General features: G+C 32.6%; 5 protein-coding genes across 6 annotated transcripts; 3 read left to right on the top strand and 2 right to left on the bottom strand.

The window, feature by feature from the left end:
- Positions 1-2,064: 2,064 nt before the first annotated feature.
- LOC115455864 (60S ribosomal protein L13a) lies at positions 2,065-5,183 on the bottom strand. Its single transcript, XM_030184627.2, has 6 exons — positions 5,071-5,183; positions 4,593-4,723; positions 4,244-4,353; positions 3,241-3,386; positions 2,800-2,922; positions 2,065-2,189 (listed from the first exon to the last, which is right to left on the bottom strand). Exons 1-6 carry the CDS (start codon positions 5,089-5,091, stop codon positions 2,106-2,108), a joined length of 615 nt encoding a protein of 204 aa, XP_030040487.1. The 5' UTR covers positions 5,092-5,183; the 3' UTR covers positions 2,065-2,105.
- Positions 5,184-7,782: 2,599 nt separating this feature from the next.
- LOC115455851 (group XIIA secretory phospholipase A2) lies at positions 7,783-9,473 on the top strand. The gene is made up of 3 exons (XM_030184600.2): positions 7,783-8,171; positions 8,395-8,640; positions 8,977-9,473. The coding sequence occupies exons 1-3, from the start codon at positions 7,940-7,942 to the stop codon at positions 9,117-9,119; spliced, it is 621 nt and encodes a 206-aa protein (XP_030040460.1). The 5' UTR covers positions 7,783-7,939; the 3' UTR covers positions 9,120-9,473.
- Positions 9,474-9,770: 297 nt separating this feature from the next.
- On the bottom strand, positions 9,771-11,887 carry LOC115455852 (myotrophin). Its single transcript, XM_030184601.2, has 4 exons — positions 11,640-11,887; positions 11,188-11,298; positions 10,162-10,245; positions 9,771-9,970 (listed from the first exon to the last, which is right to left on the bottom strand). Exons 1-4 carry the CDS (start codon positions 11,832-11,834, stop codon positions 9,884-9,886), a joined length of 477 nt encoding a protein of 158 aa, XP_030040461.1. The 5' UTR covers positions 11,835-11,887; the 3' UTR covers positions 9,771-9,883.
- Positions 11,888-12,187: 300 nt separating this feature from the next.
- On the top strand, positions 12,188-17,619 carry LOC115455878 (serendipity locus protein alpha). Of its 2 annotated transcripts, none has more exons than XM_030184643.2 (9): positions 12,188-12,334; positions 12,420-12,608; positions 13,031-13,273; positions 13,456-13,575; positions 13,892-14,285; positions 14,805-14,986; positions 15,354-15,546; positions 16,086-16,760; positions 17,196-17,619. In XM_030184643.2, the coding sequence occupies exons 1-9, from the start codon at positions 12,260-12,262 to the stop codon at positions 17,546-17,548; spliced, it is 2,424 nt and encodes an 807-aa protein (XP_030040503.2). In that variant the 5' UTR covers positions 12,188-12,259; the 3' UTR covers positions 17,549-17,619. The 2 variants fall into 2 exon arrangements, with proteins under 2 accessions (XP_030040503.2, XP_037293198.1); XM_037437301.1 differs by having other exon boundaries at positions 15,357-15,546.
- A 535-nt stretch (positions 17,620-18,154) lies between these two features.
- LOC115455827 lies at positions 18,155-20,483 on the top strand. The gene is made up of 3 exons (XM_030184570.2): positions 18,155-18,492; positions 19,014-19,124; positions 20,127-20,483. The coding sequence occupies exons 1-3, from the start codon at positions 18,451-18,453 to the stop codon at positions 20,427-20,429; spliced, it is 456 nt and encodes a 151-aa protein (XP_030040430.2). The 5' UTR covers positions 18,155-18,450; the 3' UTR covers positions 20,430-20,483.
- Positions 20,484-20,848: the final 365 nt, after the last annotated feature.

The following is a 20,848-nucleotide window of genomic DNA, read 5'->3' on the forward strand; positions in this document are numbered from 1 at the left end:
GTTTTCTGATTTTTGTGAAATTTTAATGACTGTTTTCGGTTATGGAAAATAGTGGTAGGTATCAAAGGTATTCCGTTGGTGGTAAACGATGATGAGGCCTATTTAGCGCGCATTGCTATGGTTAATTGGTTGGAGGATCTAGCTCTTCTGCACAAGAGGATCATATTTCGAATTCCGCTTGGAATTCTCTTTATATACGGAAGGAATGATAAAGGCTATAAAAGGAAACCACTGCAGATATATTACTTACATATCAAAATATATTGGCACAGTTTCTTCTATGGGTTGCGAGTTATAAGATGGGACATCTTAATGGCATCTGTAGATGTCTATTTTTATATCTCAATGTACCCAACCTAGCTATTATGTAAACTCCAAAAATATGATTTCAAGAGAAAATACTTTCAAGTATCAAGAATGATAGAAATAGTACGTGAGGCACAAGTGTTATCGCTGGTCACAGCTGCACGAGAAGATTTGTCCTCGGGTATAAAATAATTATCTGATTGTATCCCCTGGAGCATCAAATTGAACTCATAAATTGGTTTCCTATGACGTCATTCTATCCTACATAAGAAACTTTGTTGCTTCCACAAAGGTTCACATAAAATATTATAACTATTGTGTTGTAACGTGTATGTAGGTTACCCATAGGCAAGCACACAATTATTATAAGGTAAGTAAGTAAAATATGAGTTTCTACTAGTAAATATTATTAAGTCTCGAAATACGCATAAAATGTATACTTATTTATCTAGTAAGTAGGCAGAATACTTTTATGCTATACTATCTTATTTATTGCTTTAGGTATACCGTATACCAAAATATAGTTATAATAGCCGACAATCAACTTAAGTACACTACCGCGTGAGGGTTTTTTTTGTAAGTACCTACATAAAATCCCGAAAACGTATATAAGTACGTACAGAAATATATTCATTACATTGTAGAGATAAGGCTGAATGTGCTAGGTACATAAAGTTTCAATTTTTCTGATGATGATGATGATGTATGAATTAATCTGTGGCAGCGACGCATACAACGGAGCCGCACTTACAGATCAGCAAATTGGTTTTATTTTCATCTCAGATAAGTATATCACCAAAAACCCAAAATGTAGTTAAAACTTTATTACCTATCTACTTAGGTACTTCAAATATGTTATGTAAATGTCTTGAATAAGCATAAGTAAATACCTATATAGGGTTGACACGGTTGTACCTGACCAATGTTCTCGTTTTAGGTCACCATAAAAACAAACAAAGCATCTTACCTATCATCTATTTGGTCGGAAACTTTTTTGCTCATGCCACTGGTTGTATTACACATTCTAGGTCGCAGGGGTCAATTAAGTATTAGCTTTTATTCCTGGGCCCTTGGTTACCTAGCAGTGGCGAAGGGTTCATGTAAACCGATTCCTGCCGGCCTCCCTTTATGTAGAATTTATTTAGAATCTAATTATCATTAGAACGATTTGCAGATCGCAATTATGCATATTAGTATATGTTGTTGGGTTCCCTTTCAGAAAATTTCACCGTTCCCCATTGTTACCTAGCAATATCAATTATTTTATAATTAACTAGCTTTTGGTCGCGTGAAAAATTGTATGGTATAAAAAGTAGCCTATAGCATTGAGGATTACGTAGCTTCCTATTAGCGAAAGGATTTTCAAAATCGGATTAGTTTTCCCTGAGATTAGCCCTTACAAAGCTATAAAATTGTCCTCTTTTATATTTAATCCTTCATAAATTACTTGTTGTGTAACTGTAATTGTTTGCGTAGCACACGTAACGGAAACTCTAAAAAGAAATGCTTTTTTCAGTTTTATCAAAAAAAAATATAGAATTTCCACTCCTACTGATCATATTATAATAGTTTATAGCCTTCCCCAATAAATAGTTTATCCAAAACTAAAATAATTTTTCAATTCCAATCATAAGTTCCCAAGATTGGCGTGTTCAAACACTTCAGCTATATACGTATAATAGTATAGATATACTAATAAGCTAACTGTACCTATAAATGTAGTTAGTTAGTAGGGTGTAAATGAATTAAAACAACAAGTTGGTCAACCATAAGGTTTATTTTTGTATAATTTCTTAATCCTAGTTGTATCCGTAGGATTGGATGACAGATGTGAATGGCGCCGTCGCTTTCACCACCTTTTCGCCGGCATCCTTGGTGATTTTCTGGAGAACAATAAATTTTATTATACAAGTGTTTGTACTATATAAAGTTAATAATTCGCATTTATATGATTTCATCAGTAAAGTTTTCTTTTCATAAACATCAAATAATGTAGGTAAAAGATCATCACAAAAACTATTCCGTGATTATAGAATCCCTTGAAATTTTTATAATAGGCCCAAAAATAGGGTATTTCCATTGCAGATTTTGTCATTGACTAGAACAAAATCAAATTTCGATATAAAATGCCATGTCACGATAAGAGATTTTTTTAATCTAAAAATTGTAATACAAAATTTTGTATTATTGGAAACATATATAAAAAAAATAGCGTTGGCAGGCAAGGCAGAACCAGCTAGTCTTGTCTTTATATTGGATACACTTAAATGTTAAACATTACTTCAATAAGAACTTAAATATTTTAATAAATCAAAATTAATAGTAATTAATATTGATTCACATTCACATTAATTGGGCTATAGTATTAATGTTAAGTATAACATTAACGCTATAGCCCAATTATTGTGATAAATTTTCACTGACCTACACTTCCCTCTAATTAATGGCATATAACAATTACATAGTCCCATCATTACAATTAGATATACATACCTTGAGTTTCCTCTCGTAGGCGACCCTCTTAACAGCCTTGACTTTCCTCTTGTCCTCAAGCTTGCGGACTACCTCGCGGTACTTCCAGCCGACTTCATGCGACAGGCGGCCGACGTGACAGTACTGATAAAATTCCACATGTATAAAAATTTTGTTCTAAAATCAACTGCTTTAAAATATATTTTGAATAATAGTTCAGACGATTTATGATTGCAACATGATTTTTCAGTCGCAAATTACCCTTGTGTAAACATCACTACATAAAATGATAAATAATATACTATTTAAGTATTCTGATAGGTCCTGAAGAAAAGCAAACCTAATGGTAAGGTTCACAACTGACTGGAAACCATAACACTACCTAACAACTCCCACTTACACAGGTTATAATATAAATATCTTAATATTTTTTCTAAGCATCTTGTTAAACCATGTATTTACCTTGCGGCCGGGCTTTAGGCAGAAGACGCGCAGAGCGGCGGGGACAACGACGCGACGGCGGTTGTCGTAAGGCGGAGGACAACCATCGTACGCGCGGAGCCTTCTCAGCGCGCTCTTCCCACGCTCAGTCTTGTGTGGGATCATGCCTTGGGAAAATGCACATTGTTTGTTAGAAATGTTTTAAGGTTGTCAATAGATAAGTTAAATATATGGAATTTCTTCATAATGTAAGTTTTATCACAAACCTCAAATAATGTAGGTAATAAGGATAGAATAATCATCAGTGTAGTATTATTGAATTATGCAGATTTTTCTTTTTATATTCCATTAGAAAGTTTTATATTTGTTGATTTTAAGTGAGTTTAAATTTTATTCATATTAAATTTTTTCTATGTTTGCATCTAATGCACCTTCTTATTTCAAGAGTCATTCACATATTTACACCTTCTGTTCCATTGCTTCCCACATAATGTGAGTAAGTTCAAGTAATTTCTTGTCTTTTATCCCCATAACAGTAGGCAGAGGTGCAAGTAGCGCATGTAAGTTCCTTAGAGGTTATTTCTGACTGAAGACATAAAAGTGAGGTGGGCTTAGATATAAGGCCCAAAACCCATTCCTTAGCAATTTATTTGTATATCAATGTTTGAAAGGATAATTTATTTAAGTGTCATTTTCTGAAAAATTTTTTTAACTATGTTAATAAAACATAGAAAAAAAAGGGGTCAATTTTAAATATCTATGAAACTGAATATTGCTCAAGTCAATTACCCTTTCAACCATTAATATTGTAGGACCAACACACATACCGTCCACGAGCCATTGAGAATTGAGCCTAAAATTTCAAAATCCACAATCTAACTGCACTAAGACTTAATCAAAATAGCCATGCTTTTTCATCAATGAATGCAGACCAACCTACATAGAAGATGTTACTTTTATAAACATATGATTCTTCAGTTTCAATATGCATTTAAAAGTATTACAATGTTAATTCATAACATACCTCGGACTGTCTTCCAGAGGATTTTGGATGGTGCTCTGAAGTGGAAAGGTCCACGAGCAGGGTTCACATTGCATCTCTTGCGCAGGAATGACATGAACTTCAATTTGTTCCTGAAAGTAATCACCACTCATATAGCGATGTTTAAAATACCACTATAAAAGCATGTCCAACAAAATATCAGTATCTAAATAAGTGACAACATGAGGTTTTATAAACATTCAGTCGCAAATTACCCAAGAAAACATCATTTAAAATAGATTTATTTTTTTCTTTTTAATTTACGAAGTGTTCAAGCAACAATCCAGGACCAATGATGGTCGCTACAAAAGTAAATAAATCACGAGCTCACCTGAAGAAGTTGCCGGAAATATTGATCTGTTCGCAACGAACAACAACAACTTTGTTTCCTTCCAGCAAGACTTTAGCGATGACTGCGGCCAGGCGGCCGAGCAGATGCCCGCGGCCATCGATCACTATGGCCTGCAACACAAATCACACGCGTTACACACTGAACCTGACGTACCGCCATAACCTCTTTCTTTTTCGAAACTTGATTTACACTTTTAGAAGATTATATCACTGATGTTAGTTATATTAGAGCTGCGGGATATGGCTTTCATATTAATGAAATTAATTTGAACTAAATATATTCGACGAAAATAACAATCATGCATGAAGCATGCACGTGTATCAAAAAATATGTCATTACGAAAATAATTTACGCTTCACAGACATGCTAATACAATACACAAATAAGTCTTCGTTTTTTTAATAGTAATATACATATCTTTGTGATTTTTACATGATATTTACAATTTTCTTCTCACCTTATTGCTAAAGCCCGTCATTTTTCACGACAACAAAACGGAAAAGGATAACTTTTTAAAACAATATGGCTACCGGATCTTAAAATTATGTTGCCAGCAAAAAAAATATTTATAGTCGATTCTTATTTTATTGGTTACTAGCTTATGCTCACGGCTTTGCTAGCATGAAGGATTTTTCTGGGATAAAAGTCCCGCTTTATATTTACCCGTTCTAGAAAGTAGCTTTCCCAAGGTCTTAATATGAGTTACATGCAGAAGATGGATTTTTTTTTCATTATAAAACGTCAAAAATGTTTTGGATGAGTTCATAGAGGTAAGGGAATCTGTATCTGCCGCATAACTCATGACTAAATACATGGGTTAAAACTTAATTATTATATCATATTACTAGCTTTTGCTTGCGGCTTCACCCGCGTGAATGAGTTGTCCTGGATAAAAGTCCCACTATATATTTTCCCGGGATAACCCATAACCTTCCCAGGTTTTTAAATTATCTCTATTCCAAATTTCTTTTTGTTATACCACGTTTTATGTCTGGTCCAACGAAAACGGTATAAAAAGTATCCTATGTCCGTCTCCTGGTTCTAAACTACCTACCTACCAATTTTCAGCCAAATAGGTTCAGCCGTTCTTAAGTTATAAATAGTGTAACTAACACAACTTTCTTTTATATATATAGATTACAAAATAAATTCGGTACATATATAACGCGTTTTCATTGTTACGTGTCACAACTAAAAGTACTGCTTTTTTTAAACAATATACACATAAAGTTTATGAAATTAACTCTAGATACGCGTAATGAATGTTAACACCCATACACTATGGGCAAAATTTCAACGAAAACACGGTGTTGGAAATGTTTGTCGTTCAAAAGAAACAAAGATGCACATTGATGTAAATTACCGATTATTCTTGTCTTATCTATAAATAAAAACAAAGTTATATTATCGAATATTATCGTAATATATATTATAGTAATATTATCGATTTTCTCAAAATCTGAACGGATTTTTATGAAAATGAAGTTTAATTTTGTTATTCAATGGATTTGGTTAGTACTCATTTATATCCTCTAACGCTATTATAATCATCCTGAGATAATTCTCATTAGGAGAAGTCTCAGAACAATGACAAGCATAGAAGTAACACTATGACATTTGAGCGTACTCTGTCTTAGACAGCAAGAAATTTAATTGTGTTGCGATCCCTTCTGACATCTTATCGATATCGATAGATGCTTTGTCTATCGGCTATGGTAAATTCACAGACCTGCTAAAATAAACACTTTTCGGTCAGTCAACTACAAACCGTTGCAAATTGCTATTTTAGATAGAGGCTAAAAAAGATATCAAAACCCTGATTTGGTATTCAAGTACCAAAACATCACTACAACATACCAATATCATTCACACAAAAATGGTTTAGCATTTAGATTATTAAATTAAGAAAATGTTAGAAATTTCGGAAGGAATGGAAACCGCTGTAAGTATCAAACAAGAAATCGGCCGGAATTTCGTCTAGGAGAAAGCCAGTACGCCTTCTGTTCTTAGGGATTAAAAGATACCCAAGAGGTGTGATTTGACAAAAGCTACTAAAATGGGACAGTAAAATTAAAACAAACCGGTATCATTCATGTCACATATGTTTGATAACTTATTTCAATGTTAATAAAACTTTGTCGAAATGCTTAGAGCAAACACGGTGCTGTTTTTTTCCAATGCCAATTGGGACGAGCTATGGAAACGATCCATTTTTGCCTCATAGCATCATCTGCAATGAAACACATTGTATGAAACACACTATGAAAATCAGATAGTTTCCTCGACCCCAGCCTTCGCGCACGGTTTCCAAGTGGCTTTTACCACTACACCACCATACATTGAAAGTAAAAGGCAATTTATGCAAAATAGTAAACTACAATATACTAACATCTATGTTATCGACAGAATATGCAGCACAACACTATTGATCACGACTACGTAAATTGGTTAAAATGAAAAATACTTAATAATGACTGGATCGAATGGCCAACAGCAGATTATAATATGACTACAGCATAATAAAGTATAATTAATAACACTTTTTGCACTTATATACAGGGTTTAAGCAAATATATACGATTTTTGTTTACTCACCGATGGAAGCTGATGATTTCAGTTTCATTTTCTTTACGAGAAGAATGAGATTTACACCCCACAATAACGCAGGCCATTGCTTGTTCCTAGGGCTATATTGTACCGCTTTATCACTGTGTATTTATTAAAATTAACAACAAAAATATTACAAAACATGTAGCCACTTTTGAAAAGCACGCGTTGAAGTATAACATAACTAAATTGTGTGGTCGCGTTTGTGACATTGTTTGGGATTGGCAAGTTAGAACATTTGACATTTTATTTGCTTTTTAATTCGGCATCATAAAGAGGACCAAAGGTAACCATTTGGTTATTTTAAAGTGTACGCAAGCCGACCATAGCAACATAATATTTGTCTCGTTCTTTTCAACGGTTTTGGCCTATTTGAAAAAATAGGATAAGTATATGAGGGTAATTTAGATTCCTTCTATGCTTGTTCTTGTTCTGAGGGAGAAGTGGTTAAATCAAACGAGTATTTTATCCGGTCCACTGTGTTACTGAAAGTGACAGTGGCTATCGACTATCGACTACCGATTCGTTTACCGATTTTTATACAGACGTCTGTTGGCAAGTCATAACACTGAAAACGTAAATGTCAATTCGTCAAAATACGATGAAAAATAATCTGGCTTTATTCCAAAACTCAGAGGAATGACGTGTTTTTAAGGTTTTGTAAGACTGCAAAATACTTGTAAAATGTTTAAAATATAGGCCGCATATAACATACAACGATGGATTTGCCATATAAGAAGATTTTTATATATATTTTAACTTTTGCCGCCTATGCGTACACTGGTATCGGTTCAAGTATGTTAAGAAATTTAAAAGATGCAGTGTTATCGGCGGAATCTGTGTTTGGGGATATGCTGAGGAATGCGATCACTGTAGCAGAGAAGTTTAGATCTTTGCACGAAATCTTTGACGCGGCTGTTGAGGAAGAATGTATTTTTAGTTGCCCTGAAGGTACGAACTTGTAATATATTCAATATTTAGGTAGTAGGTACTATATACGTTAAATGGTAGTCCGAATTTACCTATCTTTATTTCATAGGCTTTAGTAATTTTATTCAAATATCCTGAGGACTTTATATCTATTATGCTTGTATGTTATAAACTTGCTAAATATAAGTTGTAGCAATTTTCAATAATAAACATGTAACAACATAATATTGTGAAACATTTCCAGGACACAGACCAGTTCGTAACCGCAATCACATACCAAAGTCAGATGGATGCGGTTCACTTGGTTTTGAAATAGCATCGGAGTATTTACCACTGGAGCAGATGACGAAATGCTGTGACACACATGACATTTGTTATGACACATGCAACAGTGGCAAGGAAACTTGCGATTTAGACTTTAAAAGATGTTTATACAATTACTGTGACTCATACAAATCTTTGAATGTAGGAGGAGAAACCGTAACAAAAGGTATTATTCACTTATTCCTGCAATACCTTAATTGGACGTAGATATGCAAAAAGGATCCAGCCTATAAAATTACACTTTTGAAATAGTGAGGATTGAAGTTTAAATTGTATTTTTGCTCATTGATATTCTTTTTGCGTATCTATGTCCAATTGGTCCTCACTGATAATTTTTCATATAGTATAATGAATATTTTCGATTAAATAAGACATTTTGTCGTTCCAGAATGAAAATAGTCTGGTTTATAAATATAATGTTTCAAAGAAAATGTTTAAAGAATATACAACTAGAAACTAATATATTTAAACCTCTGAAATTAATATTGTTTCCTTTTTGCAGGTTGTAAAGCAGCTGCAAAGTTATTATTTACAGGCACATTAACACTTGGATGCAAGTCTTATTTGGATGCACAGAAAAATGCCTGTTATTGTCCACCTAAGAATAACAAATATAAAAAATATTCAGGGAACAGTGATTTGTAGCAGTAATTAAATAATAAGTACATTAATGTGTTAACATGTCTTCTATAAGACATAAGTCATATAATGTGTATTTATTTATTGACAGTTCAGATTTTAATTCAGAAACTGTATGTGTATCAATTTATAATGCATGTGAATCATATGATACAAGAAAGATTGCAATATGAAGCAATCATAAATTGTCTTTCTATGAAATAAATTGCTGTGTTTAATGTTAATTTTATTTCTTGTTTTGTTAAATTATTTATTTTGTTTTATTTAAAAAAATGGTGTAAAATGTTATCAATTATATGTTTCAACAAATTGACTATCTATATGGTGTGTATTTGTAAAATAAATGTAAATTTACAATTTGTTATCATTTTATTATTTTAGCAATAAAAATTACATCTTACCTGCTGGAATTATATCTTATAATTAAATAATTTATTTGCTAAATGTATTTGACAATGGGGCTTTTATGATAATTTCGCAAGCAATACTCAGCTAATTACAATATATCATGCGGCACTTGTATACTCCTACCAATGCCGCAAGGGCTGAGGGCTAGGCCTTTATGTCACACACTAATAAATGGACGCACAATAAATACATATTCATTAATATGTTGAGCATATAAAAATAATTCATTACATTGTAAATAAATGCATGTAAAAATATAATGGTTTAATTTATTGTTCAATTCTAGAGTGACTTTACCTTAGCATTATGAAATAAATGAGCGAATGCAAAATATGACTACATGATTGTTGTTAATACTCAATCTATGTCAAAAGCTCTTTGATTTCTTCTTTCTCTGCAGCTTCGATATATGGGGTGCCATCTGGGGTTTTACCGTTTTTGGATGCACCCTGAAAAAAGATAAATTGTTAATCCCAGAATTAGTCTTGATAGCAACAGCTATTGACTCCTGCTGTAATAATCTCTCTTGAAAAACCTCACAAAAGATATATCCTTAAGAACTCAGGCAAGACAAGTATTTGTGGATTGCATTAAGAACTTGTTTCATTAGCATCAAATATATATTTTGGAAATACATTACATTTTTCAACAGCGTCTTCACGCAGTCCGTATGTCCCTCCCATATGGCAGCCAGTAAGACAGATATGCCATGTTTATCCAAAGCCTGTAACAATAATAAATAATACAACCCTACCTCTGATACAATTCAAGACAACACTTATTAATTTTTATTTTAAGACAATGTCCTTGTTACAATCATTTCTATTAATAATAAAACAATGTGTTGATTGAGTTGTCATCCAATACAAAATGTTACATAGTTATTATCCTCATATGGTATGACTACTTATTCATTACTGGCTTTAAGTTATTATGGTCATTCAATAATGTAAGATGATATAAGTAGGTAATACTGAACATCATCATCATCAGCTGCATGTATGCACTGTTGAACACAGGCCTCCCCCAGAAATTTCAGGATCAACCTATTTGAAGCGACCCTCATCCAGCAACTTCCTACAACTTTTATTATACCATGTGTCCACCTTCTGGGTAATCTCAATATTCATACATACTTAAATCTGCCATAATCAAGCAGTCATACCATACTAGTAACCATTGAAGATGTTGCAATTTTTAAAATGCCATCACAATTGTTTTGTTGCAAAATGTTAAATTTTATTCGAAAACTAATCTATATTAGTTAATGCAATAATTTTTACAACAGAATGTAGTAACAATGTTCACATTAAGATAATAGTATAAATAATGCAACATCAGCATTTTGTTTGAGTAAGACTTATTATTATTGTGGTTTTTTATATTATAATTTCCTTCAGACATTTTGAAGACTTTGTAGCCTTCATGGTCATGGGGGAACTATAAATTCTTTTTTTTTATTTCAATGTCTTACATTCCCGTGAAGATGATAAATCTAAGGTTTATCTAAATAATGTTTAGTATGCATGAACTGTGGCATAACATGTTTGCAAATTGTTTATGCCCATCTTCATGTTATTTACCTACTTTACAATTGCTAAACATAATTATGTAGGTTTATATCAGGGTATAATGTTTATAAAGGGATATTGTTTATCATTCTTACATTGGGATCAGCGCCTTTGTCAAGCAAATAGTTGAGGACAACTGTCTGGCCATAGTCTGCTGCATAGTGAAGCGGCACTCGCCCATCTATTGGTGCATTTACATCAATTTTCTGAAACAAATTACAAAAAATATGAAAATATTAAGATATTGAAACTTTTTGTATTTGTATATAACAATGTGGTTTTATCATCATAAGGAATCGTTGCTAGGGTAACTACTCTAATTGATTAGGTGGCGTAGCAAATAAATCCAATTTGAATGTAATATTTTGCAATATACTCGGTCGTAAAATTTGCATAAATGATTTCGAAAAATAAAGAATGCCAATACGGCTGATAAAATGCACTGTAATATAACAAAAAGGTGACTTTCTCTTGCCAACAACTTGCAATTTCCATATTTACACGAAGAGACAATCAACTTATTTATCTCATAAAGTAGAAAACGTGCCTTATTCTCTATTATATCTTTAACTTGGTCTATATCACCGTTCTTGATTCCCCAAACTAATTCACTCATTTTTGCGTACTTTTCGTATGTTCTCGGTAATTTTTTGTCACTGAAACCGAATACAATGGTAATAAATGATGGCGTTCTTTTTTCTTTTATTTGACAAATGACACACTTGACAGTACGTGGTGTCATTTGACAACTAGTTACAAGACAATGCAATGGTTTAAATTTTTACCGATTTTTGGTAAAATGTGTACCGATAAATTGAGAGTTGGAATTTCCGTAGGAGCTGAATATTATTCAACATTTTAGCTACTATTATCTACCTGCTGAATGTATGAATTAGTCCTATATTTATGTGATTTAAAGATATATCATAGAATAGAAAAAATAATAAACAGTAGTACCTACCTATGAAATATCCATAGAATACATACGTAAGACTAGGCAGTATAGTTGAAAGACTATAGCCTGTCTTCTAAGGACGAATTAAAAAAAACTATCCATGGAGTATAATTTTTTTCTCTTTATTTTCAACGGTTGCTGTCATTTGAATTTTTTACGTCAATCGTAGATGTTTTGAAGCTGTTTTGAAGTTTAAAAATTGTTTTGTTAATATGGAATTGGAAGAAAAATTTGATTATTTTTCTGAAATACCGCAAGATACTTGTGCTGCTACAAAGTTTGTTGTGGTACGTATAATATTGTATAATGGTTTATTTAAAATAGACTAAGAAAAGGGGAATAAAATAAAATTATCTGCATATTTTATTTTAGGGATTACTTTTGAACAAGGTACACCCAGTTATAATCAGAACAAGAAATGAATTACGTTTACGTGAAGAAAATGAGAGCTTGGGAAACATTAGAGATGTTTTTACTTTGTGCTGCAATCAAATAAAGAAATGTATTTTGAGTATCTTAGATGTGTTTAAATTGGAGCATAATCAAAGAATGTATTTGCAGGTAACTATAATGTTCTGACTTATTATTTCTGCATATTAGGTTTGATGAATATAACGGTATTTTATAACATGTTATAGGCAGAGTTGGGTAGTGTTTAAAATGACTTGTGATTAAAGTAGAAATACATATTTGGGATTTCTATTATAATTACTAAAAATGTAATTTGTAATTGTTATTTTAAATATCTAACACTGTGCTATTTTGTAGTTAATATTTAAAGTACTACTGAGTATCTTATTAATGCGGGTGTTTAGCAAAAAATAATTATTTACTTCCCAACAAGAAGCTGTTTGTACTGTTTTCTGTGTGTATGCACTATATATTATTTTGTAATTTGTATTTATATAAAAGCAAATCATGCATTTTGCCCATTTCTGATTATAAGTTACTAAGTGATTTAACAGTTTCAACATATTTTACAGGAGAGTCGACAATGCAATATAGAGAGACTGCAGTGGTGCCTTAATAGACTCATGACAATCCATAATCACTTGGAAAAAGCTGATGATTCACTGTCAGACACTGATGACAGTATCAATGTTAACATCATGTACTTTGTGAACTGGATAGATAATACATTTGAAATTTTGAACAAACTGGCTAGCATCATTTACAAGACTGATTATAAAGAGAGCGACCAGCTTAATGATGTCTGGAAACATGATGTGAGTTCAAGGATTCATTGCTGTTTTTTCATCTTTAAAATTATAGTTTAGTTTGGACAGGTTCTGGTGGCTTTTATAGAAAATTATATTACCCTAAATATTAATTATTTTAAAATCTTTGATTAGACATCTTCAATTACTACTGCTTAATATTTATTACTTTATCCTGCATTTTTTTTCAGATAGTTGAACATGTTACCGAGTTGCATTTATCTATTGATGAGTTATTGCTATCGGCAATGACTTTGTGCAGATACTGCTTACAAAGTGACCAGCATATTGTTAAAGCTCGCTGCCAAGTGGTAAATTCAATTCCTTATTACATATTCCTAATAGGGTATGTTTCTATACTATCTTTAGATAATTTATTTATATGCACTCGCATGTAATCCTAGTATGTATACATCCACACTTTCCTGCGTGGATGCTATAGCATGGCATATGTACTAGAATATGATGTCATAGCTTGTGTATCCTGGTGCTTTAATGTTTTATTAAAACATGCTTTTACTAAATTAAGAGGAAGTATCTTTAAATTTTAGAAAACTACCCTAGTGGGTCAAAACTCGAAAGTAACACTGATGTAATAATAAAAAATATTACTTTTTGTATTTCAAGGTACTGAGAGAAACTAAAGCACTACTAAGTGAATTGATTGATGGAGACTTGAGTTCCTCAGTGAAGGCTACACCAGAAACACTAAAGTTGCCGATCATGCCATCAAATGTAAATGTCCTAATAGATGTATTGAAAGATGTGCTGTATGTTCTAGAAACAAACACAAATACAGCATTACTGGCTTTATTGATACATTGTTTTAGTAACAATAAATCACCTATAGATGTCTTGAAAGAACATTTCAACATGAGTACCAATGGAATGTGCGCATGTCTTGTGAACAGTAAGAGCGATATAACAGAAGATTGTTCGTTTGTCAAAGCATTTGATTTGTACAATGAAAGATTGCTGCAAATCGGGTCATTTGCAATGTCTTGTTCTTCAGATCAGAATAGTAAGTTATTGTTTAAACATATTATGAAACCTTTCTTGATGAGAGGTAATGGAGAAAGTGAAGTACATTGGAGTAACAAAGGTATTTTGTCCAGTATAATCTACCTGGCGCCACAAGCGTTTCATCTCTACTTAAAAGCGTCAAATTGATATGGAGAATGAGAAAAGTATAAATTGTAGGTAAAGTCCAGAGCATAATTGAGTGTACGGAATATAAGAATGGAATTGGTGAATTCATTTGAGTTTACAGGAATGATCGATCAAGCAACTTAAGTCAAGTCAAATTAGGACTTTGGTTGCTTTACATTAGGAAACTTTTTTAAAATCTCTAAGGGGGGCCCCCTCTGCTCCCCCCTTGGCGACGTCCTTGTCCCTACCCTTTATACACAGTATTAAAGTTTAACAAAAATATCATCACACAGAATGTTTAAAGTTGATATTTAGTTAGTTATATTTCTTCTTTCTGAACATGTTTTATATGAGGTATTAGTTAAAAAGTGACTGTTTCGACATTTTTCAGGAGTTTTGCCACTTCGAAGCGGGCTGGCGAGTCTAGAAGCTTTAGACCCTCACTTGGTGCCAGCATTAATGATGTCCACGGACAGCCATCACACAACACTTTTAATTGCATCATGGACACAGGAAATACAAGAGATTAGAAATAATGTATTTTTAATTGTTGATCCTGCGGCATTTGCTGAGGTAATTTATTTTATAACATTTATTTACGAATTAGACCTCAATAATGCGTGACAACTATGGTAAACTTACGAATTTGTTATTTTAGTAAATGCGAATTTCGTGAGTATGCCATAGGTTTGACGATGATAAACTTAGCATTCTGAATTCAGAATTGGTTTTTCATGGGTCTCATACATCAACCCATTTCTTACTCCATCATTCTATACTCTATATTTTTTTACACTTGTAAGTGATAGAATTCGCTGTCCACAAGCTGTTAGGCAGCTTATATTTCTTTGTTGCATTGCCATGTACTCATCAAACTCAACGATTATAAGTATAATTTTTGTACCATGTAATTATAATTATACTTGTCACAATTTTTCAGAAGGCGAAACAGATGATGCATTTGAAACTATTAGAAGTGCTAAAAGAAAGCGAATATAACAATAGTCTTGTTTGTTCGGTAATTAACATCGGTTCTGTTGTTTCTGATTTCTTTGACGTTTACAATAAATACGAGCCAGATGCTTTGACGCAACATGAAACACTTTCCACATTATTGAGTGATTTAAATAAAGGTATATTATATTTATTACACATATTCTTTAAAGACTGAAAATATTTAAGAGGAATTATAAAAGTGAAAATGCTGTTCCTAAAGTTTATTAAATCTTTGTTTAGTTTTCTTGTAGCTAGGATAAAGTAGCCAATGTGGTTTTACGAAACAACTAAGCCCGCGTGAAGGAGTTTTCCGGAATATTTTTTTTCTGACCTACTTGATACGTATCGTTATGACTAAATTACACAAAATCAATATAAATTGTAGTCTATGTGTTATTCTGATCTATAATCAATATTACTATGAAGTTTCGTCCAAATCCGTTCAGTAGTTTTTTCGTGAAAGAGGAAAAACATATATACATCCATGCTTTCGCATTTATAATATTATTAGGATAGGTAGAATTATGTATAAAATCAAATATCTAATGCAGGAAAATACTCTATAATAAGTGTCATACATTTCAAGCCGAAATAAAAACATAAAAACATACTTGTATTCATGTTTATAAATAAGGTTAATACCTATTTTATAATAATAGTTATTTAATTGTTCTAGTACAAAATGAGTGCAAGATTGTTTCGAATCTCCTGAGCTCAGACTCAGACTTTATGTATGATATCAAAATGATCAACAAAAAAGATATCTCATTGGAGCAACTATTAAAAAGATTGAAATTGTTGTACACTTTAGTGAACAGAATAAATAGTCTTCTCCATCCAAAAGAGAATGAAGAATTTTTCGCCAGCGAAGCATATGAGGAAGAATGCAAAGTCGATAATAGAAACGAGACACACACAGTTTACAAAAATACAGACACATACGAAATTTCGGCCACGAGGCCTAATATATCTAGAAGTATATTCGCGAGAACTTCGAACGGACGTTTTTCAACAAGAAACTTTCCCCTATTAAAACTAACAAAACATTTAAGAAAGAAAAGGTGTGACGAACTCAGTTTTTCAGTGCAGCTGGACCAGTTATGCAATGGGTCTGAAAATGATGGAAATATAAATGAAACTATATTTGTGAATAAATATTTGGACAATGCCAGAGATCCATCTGTGTTGTATAATTTCTCGCCAATCAAAAATAGGTCGTCGCTTAGAAAAGCTATATTGAATAGAAATTGTAAGTCGCACGAGAAAATGTTTGAAACTCGGTGTTTGGAAGGGAGTATGGTTTCAGAAACAGGAAGCCTTATGGATGAAACAATGAGTTTGCAAATTACAGGTAAGGGGCCGTTCAAGTATTACGTAACGCAATTTGGAGGGGGGAGGGGGCATGTAAAACGTCACTATGCGTAACAGACGCGGGATGGGAGGTTCGTACAACGTGTTCTGTAACATTGAAATTTTTATTTTAAAACAATAACAGAGGTATTTTAGTAATCTTCCGCTAATTCGCGAAAAAAAAAATTTAATTTTAGAGTTACATAACTTTTTGGTGGGGTCGGGGGCGTGCAGGAAAACGTTACGGCGTGTGACATGAGGGGTAGGGGGGTCAAAAATCTTAGTAAATGCGTTACGTAATACTTGAACGGCCCCTAACAATATTTTACAAACACGTGTCATTTGGAATTTTCTATGGGTTGTGCAATGTGCAAGTTATAAATAACTGTTTCAAAGTTTAAATATTTACAACATGATATATTTACTTTCTTTTCAGATGTCCTGAATCAAATTAATGAAATGACGTGCACATTATCAGGAACAAAATCGTCACGTTTCTTTAAACGCAGCGCGTTACCTTTAAATAAAATACAAGAGAATGAAGAGAAGGAAACGAATTCAAAAAATGTATTGACTCTTAATATAAATCATAATAATACATTTTCAAAACATATTTGGAACATTCCAGTGAATACTACAGTTGATGTGCCCTTAGATGATAGCGTGCTTACATCTGTTTCAAATCTGAGTCAACCGTCTAATGTTGGGACTTTGGAAAGGATGAACGATTTGGAGTACGTTGAGAGTAAATTAAACAGTTTAAAATCGCAATTGGAGACGAGTTTATAGCGTTAAGTGAAATATTTTCATTTGGGTAGATGGTTGGGTATTTTTAAGAATAAAGCATTATTTAACTTAAATGTGTCTTAATTTTTTTTCCTGGTTAAGTTGAAATGATATTTCGAAATAGTATAAAGTAATACATTCCAGTAATGGACGTGCCTACCTACTTACTTAGGCCTTACATTGTAGCAATCTACAAAGAAAAACCCAATATCACTGCCCGACCCGGGGATCGATCGAGACCTTAGAACTGCAGTCGTACCGTAATACAACTACGCCACAGATTCAGGCAAATAAGATTTTTGTAAAATAACATTATCAAGGATATGTTAATTTTTAATTTGTAAAAGGTATGGTTTGGACCTTGTAAATAGGTAATCTTATGGCTAAAAAGTTGGTTTATCATGCTAATTCATTCGACATGTGCCAATATAGAATCGGAGTAATAACTTAGTTTATTATTCTGAAATTAGATCCATATACCTTAGGACGTTATTATCATTACAATGTCGAATACAACGCATTAATTCTGTCACTAACTGCGTGAAAGTAGGAAAGACATTGTTGTATGCATGCATCGCACCAATACTTAATGAAATATTTTTTGCGGATATCAACACTGCACGCAACCGTAGCGGTTATTTTATTTGTTTCTGAACTTACCACAGTTTACAATATAAATCCTCAACATTTCTTTGGAGTGGAGAACATTACTGTTAATATTTCTAATTGAGTGGTTATCTATCAACTATCTTCTTTTATCTTTGATGATATACCTTTCTTTAGAAATTGTAAGTGAAGTGGTGTTATTATAAAATTAACATAATTTTTTATTCGTGCGCGGTATCTACATAAATACACACGCAGTTTGCAAAAATTATCAGAAATCGACAAGCAGCGGTAGCATCATGGAAGTAAAATATAATATTATCTACATCGTTTTGTTTTCGGTAAGATATTTGGTTAAAATTTAATATCGGCATGATGTACGAGTTCATGATTCGTGTCTGTGAATAATGTAATGTTTTGTGTGGTCGCATATATGGGCCTATCGCGGCTTGCTACTCTTTATTTTTATGTATTTTTTTTAAAATAAGTACCTAATTATTTATACTTTTTTCACGCATACATTATAATGTTTATTTTATTTTTAAAAGGTATTTTCATTTTTTCCACGCGTACGTTAAACTTAATGTATAATTTATTTTCAAAAGAGTAAGGAAGTTTTATATCAAGTATTTTTCTTCAATGATCTAACTCCCTTTCTCTTCTATTCCATTCTTTCCACGGTGTTGCAATAAGGCCGAATATTCGCTAGTCAATTGATTTTCTTGAACTGGTAAATGAGTCTTGATTTTGATTCCAAACAATTTACGATAAATTGATTCCTCATTAAACCCACTTTAATATCATAATAAGCAAAGATACACTTAAATCATCAATATTACGGAGGAAACATTTGTTATTTCAGTATTTGATTTTCGTCTACGCTCGTGAGCAATTGGAATATGACCCCTGGATTAACACAGCGAAACCGTTGGGTAAAGCATACTCATTTTCAACATGTAATTACAAACTTGAGGTGAGTAGGTGGTAGTTGAATAAAACCTGACTTATTTTTTCTGTAAACGATTTTAATTACTTATCGTCGGATCCATAGCCAAAATGGACCAAATATAATAAAGTTTGTTTGTCATGCACGAGTTATTTTGGTTGATTCATTTTTATGATTAACACGTAGGTAGTGGTTGGAATAATTTATTGGAATCAGCCGTTACTTAGTTTATTACAAAGGAATTACTGTTGTCTAACTTAGCAAAAATTAGCTACGCGACGTGGCGTCGCTTCCTGGCGTAGTAAAATTGACTATGAAATAAGAGACCACAGATTCATTTCCGTGACAATAATATTTCATTGCAGCCACCGAAACAATAGGATCACAAAAATATTTATTTGACTCGTAAAATATTTTTTTTCTGATCTTATATTGTGGTACTGAAAGCCGACATAATTTATTAATTTAGTGTAAGATCTCTAGCATGAACAGTCATGCTGTTGATATACCATTGATTGCCGAAAAAAATAACTAATTAAAATCATCTCTAATATAGGAAAAGGCGAAGAATTTAAATTAACTTACGCACAATACGCGGCAGTAAACATCGAAGGCTTACCAAAGAGGCGTAGATAAAAATACAGTTACAGAAGCATAAAACTGAGTAAAGTAAAACTAATTTGTGTAAGGTTGAAATTTGGGACACGCATCTTTCTAAGCATAACTTATATTTGATACATTAGTTTTGTTGCTCTTGTAATATATAAGTAGTATGTTCGTCTATACGCTCCTTTATTATGAAGCCTTCGATATCTATTATTTATAGAGCTATAGAAAAAGAATTGATAAGTAAGTGACACAAACTCACATCTGAATGAAATAGAGATATAAGAGTAATACTCTATAACGCTGAAGCTAACTGAATATCTCTTCCTAAAATCAATGTCATATTCATTGCCTAGCATTATATATTTTTAGATCGATGCGTGTCGTTTATATCCAATTACTGTACTTATTTATTTTTTTCAGGCCGGCTACACATGCTTAAGTTGTATAAGAGCGCTACATTGTTATGCGTCAAATTTTGCCATATTAGTCGACTGTCCGCTTCTATTCCCTTATTGTCGCAACGGTCGCTGCTCGAGGTACGAAGGCGCTAAATGTTTCGAGGAAAAATTATCAACATCAACAAACGCAAATATTATAGCAGATGAGTTGCATGATAACGTGACTGTAATCAGTGCAACTGAACACAAAGTTACAACGGATGGTATAGAGCACAACGTTCAAAAACTCGAAGAAACTCCAGAAACTTTGTCAGCGGATGTGTGAAAGCAACAAGTATTTCACTTTAACGGTTGATGTGTTTAATTTATTATAAATAAAACTTTTAATTGAATTAATTGTTTTCTTTTGATCACGGTCAAAGAAGATTATTAAACCACTAGCTTTTGCCCGCGGCTCCGCCCGCGTTATAAAGTTTTCCAGGCTAAAGTTTTCCGTTATAAAAGTAGTAGTTTCCCGGGAGCCTATGTTCTTCCCAGGGTCTCAAACTGTCTCCATACCAAAGTTCATTTTAATACGTTGGGTAGTTTTTGAGTTTAACACGTTCAGGCAGACAGATGCAGCGGGGGACTTTGTTTTATAATATATTTTTTATAACTTTTTAAGTGGAACAATCCCGTCATACATCATTGTTGCATAACTTTAACCGTTTACGCAGCGCAGGCAACGGAAGCTCTCAAAACTAA

The sequence above is a fragment of the Manduca sexta genome, chromosome 10, assembly GCF_014839805.1.
Source record: "Manduca sexta isolate Smith_Timp_Sample1 chromosome 10, JHU_Msex_v1.0, whole genome shotgun sequence".
In the NCBI taxonomy this organism is placed as follows: Eukaryota; Metazoa; Arthropoda; class Insecta; order Lepidoptera; family Sphingidae; genus Manduca; species Manduca sexta.